This window comes from Vigna unguiculata, chromosome 2, assembly GCF_004118075.2.
Source record: "Vigna unguiculata cultivar IT97K-499-35 chromosome 2, ASM411807v1, whole genome shotgun sequence".
Lineage (NCBI taxonomy): Eukaryota > Viridiplantae > Streptophyta > Magnoliopsida > Fabales > Fabaceae > Vigna > Vigna unguiculata.
This window is the reverse complement of record NC_040280.1, coordinates 16,248,912-16,258,808: the sequence shown is the minus strand read 5'-3', so window position 1 is coordinate 16,258,808 and position 9,897 is coordinate 16,248,912. Positions and strand designations below refer to the sequence as shown.

General features: G+C 36.0%; 1 protein-coding gene across 1 annotated transcript; it reads left to right on the top strand.

Annotated features, from left to right (window-relative positions):
• Positions 1–2,006: 2,006 nt before the first annotated feature.
• Positions 2,007–5,112, top strand: LOC114173776 (probable indole-3-acetic acid-amido synthetase GH3.1). The gene is made up of 3 exons (XM_028058368.1): positions 2,007–2,426; positions 2,539–2,640; positions 3,465–5,112. Exons 1-3 carry the CDS (start codon positions 2,107–2,109, stop codon positions 4,825–4,827), a joined length of 1,785 nt encoding a protein of 594 aa, XP_027914169.1. The 5' UTR covers positions 2,007–2,106; the 3' UTR covers positions 4,828–5,112.
• Positions 5,113–9,897: the final 4,785 nt, after the last annotated feature.

Sequence of the window (9,897 nt, the reverse complement as noted above, 5' to 3'; positions counted from 1 at the left end):
CGAGGACTTATGAATTACCAATCTGACAACACAAGACAAAAGAAACTTCAAGTTGCTTGAGGGGGAGGGGGGAGCATAAACGCTCGTTTAAAGCAACTAACTCAACACGATTGGGGTTGTTATTGGTCAAGTAAAACAAAAACCAAAAAGTTTGCAGGTAAAATAAATCAGGCCATAAATTATTAGGCAACTAGAGATGGATGCAAAGTTTAACAAAAAGGGAGAAACTTACCTAAAGATGTTGTGAGAAAGAATAAAGCAATAAAGTGGAAACTAAAGTGGCTATGTGCATAGATATGCCACCAAATTTATGCACTAACAAGACAAGAGAATCAATGAAAACAAAACAAGTGGAAAAGTTTGGCAAGGAAGACAAGGGGCGATGTTCCATTTTTGTTGTTCAAGGCCTAAGCTAATACTAGAAGATGGTGGATGGGTTATGACAACCTTTTCATCCGAGCAAGTTGAGGACTCAAGGTTGGAGGATTGTGTACTGTTCCAATCGTCCAAGACCCGACCCGATACTCAAAGAAGAGTATTAAACGTCCAAAAATTGACTTAAAGTTTATGGACTCAAGAATTAGACGTAAATTTGTCCTATATTTAGTTTAATTTTTATTAACAACTATTGTTATAAAGTAGATATGATATGTGGTTATTATTTTTTAATATCTTATTTTGTTATTATCTTTGTAATTTTCTATAAAAATTATCTTTCTAATCTTTTATATTCTCTTATTTTTTGGGAATATAAATGATTTATAACTTTTTTCTTATAAATAAAATACGGATTCCCAACATCAAGAGATGAAACTGATTTTGATAATCATAAACTGAGTAAAAAAAGGTTTCAATATTTTTTTATCTTCGACAAAGGCATAAATTTTTATCAATATATATATATATATATATATATATATATATATATATATATATTGTCAAAGAATCTAAATCAGTTAGTTAAGTGACGAGTTATTATATATTCGTGATTGACACATGTTTAATTTATGTAATTTTTTTTAAAAAGAGTATGTATAAGGATTAGGAATATATCCAATGGGAGATTTTTACTACAAGGGAAAGTACCTTTGACTGAGTGTTTGCTTTAGCATATGCGTGTACCACTATGCAAAAAGACTCGTCAATTATAATGTTAGTCGTTTCAGTCAACATGTTTGAAAGCCGAACCTAAACTACGCTCGTGTTGTCACCAAGTTGTGGTCGAATTCAACCATTTACAATTCGTACACTTTTCCTATGCAAAAGTGAATTGCTTACTGTTAATATATATTCTGCTATAAATTAACATTTAAAATTTTGTTTGGTATAATTGACAATTTAAATAGAGAATACCGTCTATATAAAGAAAATAATGCTAGAAGAGAAATTTTGCGGTAAGAACTTTTCTAAAGATCTTATGCAATGTTTCTTTCTCACGCCTTTTTCTACATACATTTAATTTAACAATGACCGGAGAAAAAGGACAAAAGTATATTTTTATATAACTTAATTTAATCCCAAGCGTGCAGGAAGTTTATCATCTGCCTCAAGAAAAAGGAAAAGAAAAACAACAAATTCATCCCATACCCAAATAAGTGTACTTTCTCATGTACGAAAATTACACTATCGACCATTGAAAATTAATATTCTAATGACACTGAATAATGAATATTTTAATGCTAAAATTTTGAATTATCACATAATAATAATAATAAAAAAAATAAAAAATAAAACGTGTATTTCGTCAACTTAAAACTACTATCGAGTAAAAACAATACATATATGCATGTTATATGGTGTGGACGGCACACGGCAGCATTTACACAATAGAATCTTTTAACTTTATTTTTAAATTAAAAGTATAAAATAATCTTTTTCCCAATCTCACCACGTGGGTCCCACGTAAATGACATGGCATGATTCAGCGTGTAGACACACACGCACAGGTTCGTTTCAGTTCTCTATATAAACTCTGCAACGTGCACTTGTCTCTCTCAGTACACCACCACTTCTCTGTCTCTTCTTTTTATACAGAGAGTAACTCAAATTCTCATCTCGATCAAAACACTTTCGCTTTTTCTTTAATTAAATCCTCAATTTTGAAATATGGCTGTGGATTCCCCGATTTCGTCCCCATTGGGGCCACCGGCGTGCGACAAGGACGCGAAGGCGCTGCGGTTCATTGAGGAAATGACCCGAAACGCCGACGCCGTCCAAGAGAGGGTGCTGGCGGAGATTCTCACGCGCAACGCTCACACAGAGTACCTTAAACGCTTCGAACTTGGAGGCGCCTCCGATCGTCAAACCTTCAAGTCTAAGGTTCCCGTTATCTCTTACGAGGATGTTAAGTCCGAGATTCAACGTATTGCAAACGGTGATTGCTCCCCTATCTTGTCCGCTCATCCTATCTCTGAATTTCTCACCAGGTCATAAACATTATCCTTTTCAAGCTTTGTGTGTGTTTAAATTATTATTTATCTTTTAAGATTGGGAACTGAAACCAATTTGGGATTTGCGTTGGGGAATCTGAATATGCAGTTCTGGTACTTCAGCCGGGGAAAGAAAATTGATGCCAACAATTAAGGAAGATTTGGATCGTCGCCAACTTCTATACAGCCTCCTAATGCCAGTTATGAACATGTAAGTTTCATCACCAAATAATTTTCCTGAAATATAGGCGTGCTATCCTCTCAAGTTCTTTGAAAAAAAAATGAGTCATCTCGATGCATAACGTGGCCTAACATTGTTGGAACGGCTGAGATTTTTTTTTTTCTTCTATCAACTAACCATATAGTATTCCAGATCCTCTCCTTCGTGAGTTGGACTTTATACTATTAATTAACTACATTAGTAAATTCAGAGATATATTTAAGAACTCGATATAGTCCTTTTTGTTGAATTACTAATTATAAATATCACTCACCAATTTCACGAATAATAAAAAAGCCATATTGATCTATACTAAATTTTAGTAGTTATGTGTGATAACCATTGTTTTTTTCATATAATTCTTATTGATTATGTTTTACTCACTAGAAACATTGTTTTCAAATTGTAGCATGACAACTGTTATGCACTTAATTATAGAGATCTTAACAAGTCTGTAGTTTTTCTTCTTCAAAATTTAAATTTCAACTTGTTTGGATTCATTCACTCAAGGAAACAAATGTGATTATATATAAATTATAAATTAGCAAGAGTGGATGATGAAATAAAAATGCTATTAAAAGTAATTGACATTCAAATATTTTTTCTAAAAGGATAACAAGTTATCTTTTCCAGAAAGATTATAAAAGAAAAATAAAATATATCTATCTACAATAATTAAAAAAATATGTCACTATTCTTACAATAAAACTAAATAACATATTAATAAATAAAATAAAATAAGGTACTATTTTCTAATTTTGATAATTATTATGAATCCTGATCGTAGTATTTATTTATTATTTTGAATGGAACAGTTATGTGCCGGGTTTGGACAAGGGAAAGGGCCTATACTTTTTGTTCGTGAAGTCCGAAACAAGGACACCGGGTGGGTTACTAGCCCGTCCGGTTCTCACAAGCTACTACAAAAGTGATCATTTCAAGACCCGACCATTCGACCCATATAATGTGTACACTAGTCCAAATGAAGCAATTCTCTGCCCCGACTCATTCCAAAGCATGTACACTCAAATGCTCTGTGGTCTCATAGAGCGCAACCACGTCCTCCGCCTTGGCGCCGTCTTTGCCTCCGGCCTCCTTCGCGCCATCCGGTTCCTCCAACTCCAATGGCCCAAACTCGTCCGCGATATCCGATCAGGAACCCTAACTTCTCAAATCACCGACCCTGCAATAAGGGAATACATGGACAATGTGCTAAAACCCGACCCGGAATTGGCCCAGTTTATGACAGAACAATGTTCCAAGGACAATTGGGAAGGAATCATCACAAGAATTTGGCCCAACACAAAATACTTGGACGTGATCGTAACAGGAGCCATGGCTCAATACATCCCCACGCTTAACTACTATAGCGGAGGATTACCCCTTGCGTGCACCATGTACGCTTCCTCTGAGTGCTACTTCGGATTAAACCTTAATCCAATGTGCAAGCCCTCTAAGGTCTCATACACCATCATGCCAAACATGGCATATTTCGAATTCCTTCTCCACGATCCTAATTCTGGCTCTGTCAGTTCAAAACTAGTGGATTTGGTCGATGTGGAGGTAGGAAAAGAATACGAGTTGGTAATCACAACCTATGCGGGACTCTACCGGTATCGTGTAGGGGACATCCTTCGAGTCACCGGATTCCACAACTCGACGCCGCAGTTCCACTTCGTGCGGCGGAAGAACGTGTTGCTGAGCATTGACTCCGACAAAACGGACGAGTCGGAGTTGCAGAATGGGATTGAGAATGCCTCGAAGCTCTTGGCTGATTTCAACACGAGTGTGGTGGAATACACGAGTTATGCAGACACAACAACGATTCCTGGTCACTATGTTATTTACTGGGAGTTGTTGAGCAAGGACTCCGCGAACGCACCGAGTCACGAGGTGTTGAACCGGTGTTGTTTGGAGATGGAGGAGTCGTTGAATTCCGTGTACAGGCAGTGTCGTGTTGCGGATCATTCCATTGGGCCATTGGAAATACGAGTTGTGAAAAATGGAACCTTTGAGGAGCTTATGGATTATGCAATCTCAAGAGGTGCTTCAATAAATCAATATAAGGTACCAAGGTGTGTGAGTTTCACACCCATAATGGAGTTATTGGACTCTAGGGTTGTGTCCGTGCATTTTAGTCAAGAATTGCCACATTGGACCCCTGAAAGGAGAAGATGAGATTCCTGGTAGTGGCCTTATCGAGTTTGAGTCAAACTAGGAGTGGTAGATTTTGTTGTTTCCTTTGGTAAGTTTTTTCTTTTTGGATTAATGTATAGGACTTGGGATTAGTAAGAAGGGAACGTTGAGCTAGAATGTCTTTTTAGGTTATGTATTTCGATTCCATTAACTTGTGGAAAACGTGACTTTTTTTTTTTCTTTTAGAAAAGTTGTATCATGAATGTATCGGTGTTTTCATGTATGAGTGAAGGAATGTAATAAAGAACATTTATTTCTTTTGGGCTAGTAAGATTGTTCAATTTACGGTATTATTAAATTTGTTCAAATTCTAAGAAATTTATCGCAAGATGGTAAATTAAAATAAAATATGTGAATAGTGATACAATAATTTTTTTAAGTTGATTATGATTAATATTATATTAAATATAACAACTTATCATACTATATATCTTAAAACTTAAAATACGAATAAAAAAATAGTTCTGAAGGTAGATGAAGTAATTGAATCCTCCTTTTTAAGGATGAATGGGTTTTATCACTTTGTTGATAGTTGTACCGTCCACGACTTAATCGGGTGTAGATCGGGTATCGGAAGGAAACTTCTCCCTGCATCTTGAAAGGTTTCTCCAGTGCCCCAAAATGATTTTTAATTTCTCATTTGCCCTCATAGTAAAAAGTAATTATTCTCTCTCATCTATTTATTACAAGAGCCCACCCTTGCACCCCCAAAATTGAATCCCTTTTAGCGGCATCAGCTCTTTATTCTCCACATTTGTCTCTTTTATTCTCCCAACAGTCGCAGCCTCCAGCTCCACTAGATCCAGACTCCAGTGTGCCATTTTGTGCTTCACATCCTTTCAACCAACATTCTAGTTAAGTCATTGTTTGCTACTTAATAATTCATATGTTTAGTTAATAAGTTAATTTTTTATCTGTGCAATCCATGTCTAAAGTGTTGTTTGAGACTGCTTTTGAAGACAGTAGAAGTGGACTTCCGTAAATTTTCTTTTTTCAAAAAATGGCTCCATTATGGATGCCGACATCTGATTTAGTCTTTTGTCTTATAGATGTTGACATCCGTTTCTCTTTTTTTAGTTATGGTAGCTGATATACGAATTGAACTGGTGCATTGCGAATGTCGACATCCGGTTTACAATTTTGCATTGCGGATGTTGACATCCGGTTCATGTATTTTAAGTGTTACGGATGTCATTTTTTGGCTGCGATATTACGGATGTTGACATCCGGTTTAGGAATTTGAATTGCGAATGTCGACATCCGATTCCCCTTTGTCCAAATGCTGTGTTTTTTGAATTTTAAAAACCCTATTATAGATGTCGACATCCAGTTAAGAAAACTGTATTGCGGATGTCGATATTTGATTTCCCTATGTTAAACTACTTTACAAATGTCAGCCCTTTGATGTAGCATTAAGGATGTCGACATCCGTAAGAGGATATTGGGTTACGGATGTCGACATCTGCTTCTTATGTGTTGATTTTAAAGTCTGTGGCATAGGAAACATCCCTCAACTTTTTCATCTATTCCAATGCTAAGATAAGTCGTTTTTCAGTGCTTGTTCACCTCATAAGTAATTGCATCAAAATCCAACCTAGCCCTATGACTCACTCTGGTTTTAATATTTTTCTTCTCCCTCAACACTTAGTTTTCATATTTAAATGCATAACTGAACTGTTTCAAAACATTGTGTTAGGTAGAGTGATTGCAAAGTTCCAAATGACCTTCACTTGTTTTAATTAAACATAAAATGAGATAAAGTTTGATTTTTACTTTTGTAGACATGCCTAGGACACGAGGTGGTTTGACAAGACGTGGTGGTTCTTCTTCTGCACACGATATAACCGAGAGTTCTGCATAGGGTGCTACACGAAAGAAACCTACAACTTCAGCTTGTAGATATGGGAGGGTCAGATTAATCAAAAGTTTTTATAAATGTTTATTTTTTTTTTACTGTTCATTTGTTGTTTTATTGTTTTTTTGATTTTTTTTTTCTTAGGATCGAGTTATGACATTGGTCTCTCATTCTAAGAAAGTAAAAATATTTATTCATCCTTTTGTGTTGAATTTTGGTTTATTGCCTTTGTGCAATGTTCTGTATGATTACCCTGATACTAGGTTGATCTTGGGTTTTGTTGAGAGATGACACTCTGAGACAAATAGTTTTCATCTTCCTATTGGTGAGATGACTATCTCTTTAGATGACGTGTGGTCACTGATACATCTTCCTATCATCGAAGAGTTTTGCCCAACTGAACCACTTGAATATGAAGATTCAATAGAGACTCTGATGACACTTGTGGGTGTGGATCGAGTTGTGGCTTCGAATGAGTTGAATCATTGTCGTGGTGGGCAGGTTAGACTAAGTTGGCTGAGAGACCTCTATAACAACTGTTGCGAAACCAGCTTTGGGAGTTTGTTGCACGAGCATATCTTTTGCACCTTGTTGGGTGCACCATATATGCTTATAAGAGCGCCACTTTTGTTCGGGTCCATTACCTGCAGATGTTTACAGATCTCCCTACATGTCGTAGATATGCTTGGAGAGTTGTTGCTCTTGTCTACCTTTATGAACAACTAGGAGATGCTAGCTTTGCATCAACAAAGCAATTATCTGGATATCTACATCTTTTATAGGTACCCACATATATTTTTCTTTTTTTTTCTTTTATATCTCAGTAGTTAAATGAAATGTTATTTCATGTAGAGTTGGATATATGAGCAATTCCCTGCATTGGGAAGGAAACAATTATATGATACGTATGTCGAGACAAAACCCCGTGCAACATGTTTTATCACTGGACGAGTTACTTTCACTCTATATGATATTAGAGCCTAATTGGATGATGTAACATATGATGGGGTGATTTGGTCCCCATATGGATCTCATAGCGCTGTTGGACCACTTATTGTAGCTTCCATGTTTTCGGCCTCCATGAAGCTTGGTAGCATGGTTCACAGTCATATGCCAGAACATGTGCTATGACAATTTGGGTTTATGCAGCCTATTCCACGACTGCCAAATGCACTTACTATGGTGGACTTTGCTATTATTAATGATCGGTGGAGACACTACGAATAGTATGTCGTTGTTCATGTGGTCCCCATGCCAACTCTATTTTCATGTGTTGATGGATATTTGTAGTGGTTTAGGAGAGTCTTTCATCTTTATATTATACACGGTGTTGACGACGAGCGACCTAGCCTTGTGGTTATGCCTAGACTTTGTCAGAATTTGCTAGATGACATGCCAATGCAGAGGATATCAGGTTCATCATCTTCTGGTTTATTGGTATGTTAGCAATTTATTTGTTGATATTATTAATAACTTAAATAATTTATATTAATGTGGTATTATTGCAGGGAACCATGAAGCACATTGTCAACGGCCTGCAATGAATGATAGATTGTAGAGACGTTATTGAGGGCACAATTGCTTGGGATCGGATGCAAAAGTTATTACAGATTGCTCATGATGCAACAGAAAAGGAAGAAAGCAGAGGAGGTCGTAGAGTTCAAGGATGACGACCATCTACATCTAGATAGTAGTTTTACCTTATATTTGTATTTGATGTTGGACCTTAAATGTGTTGAAGCTTAATATTCTATGCCTATTTATTTTGTGTTGGATTCTATATTAAGTAATTCCATATATGATTAGAAATTAACAACATCTACTTTGTTAGCAATAAGGTCAAAATACACATGTCCCTTGGCCAGAGGAATTAGCATTTTATATACAAGTTAAATAACTACAAAAGTTTTTTTTTTCAGTACATTACGATATGAAATATCCTAAAATAAACCGCACCTCTAAAAAAATGAATACAAATAACAAATATCAGCCCTCCATAAGATCTACATAAGTACAATCCACACCCATCAATTGTACAAATGCCTACATCCTATTTCTATAAAATGATGCCCACGCCTTTGCCTTTGGGTAACAATTGCTAAATGATATGATATCCACCATCGATAAGGGACAACCTTCTTGAAGTCAAACCTATATATATGTAATTAGTCAATAAAGAAAATAAATGTTTTAAATTAATAAATAACTTTACCTGCACAAAATGAGAATCAAGAACATGCCCGATACAAATTAGTCGATGTTGACTTTACGTATTAGGTGGAGATGTACACAGTGAGAATATCGTCAAATTCTGAACTGACGACAAATAGACTAGGATTACATTATATCGATTAACAATCGCATACCCCATATCTAGTATAGTCATCCACTTGTCCTGATTAGCTTGTTTATAATTAATCAAATTATAATCAAACAAAATCATAAAAATTATTATTAAATAAGCGTCAACAATAGTGTATAGAAGTCATACCCTTGATGGTGAATGGACTAGCAAAGACTTTCTTAGTTCTTCTAGTCGAAACATGGCTTCCAACTAATGTTGCATATTCATCACGCCACTAACTAAGTTCTTTGTACAAATCATGTCTGATTAGGGGCTATGTCTCATCACCCATCCCCAACAATGCAGCAATGCATTTATACCTATCATGACCATCAACCACTACATCCATAACATCCTCTATGTAAGGCTGACAAATAGGATGGAACTGTTCGAGCATGGGTATTCTCTTTTCTTGCATTACACATTTGGCCTTCAATTTATTTTCTTTCTTTGCAACAGATGTGTCATGTCTTGAATTCTCAATGAAGGCGTCAACATGCTCGAAATATGAGGGATCACACTTGGTTGACTTCTGAAATCGATGACTTTTAGGTGCACCAATCGTTTTAATTTTACTCGTTGGCGGCAACATCGATGTCATCGAAGGGCAAACTATGTCAAGTAATTTCTATTTGATGGTCACTTTTCCTGCAATGTCAACGTCTTTGAAATGATTGAGCACCATATCAAGTTCCTTTTGAATAGATAATTGCCCTTCCAGCTGTGAAGAGGACACATTTGAGAAGGTCAACCTAGTCCACATTATATGAATTTCTTGCAGAGGAATCATCCTAGGGTCATATCGTGATAATTCACAAGCACATGGAAGACCATATGTTTGTCTAAGAATGCA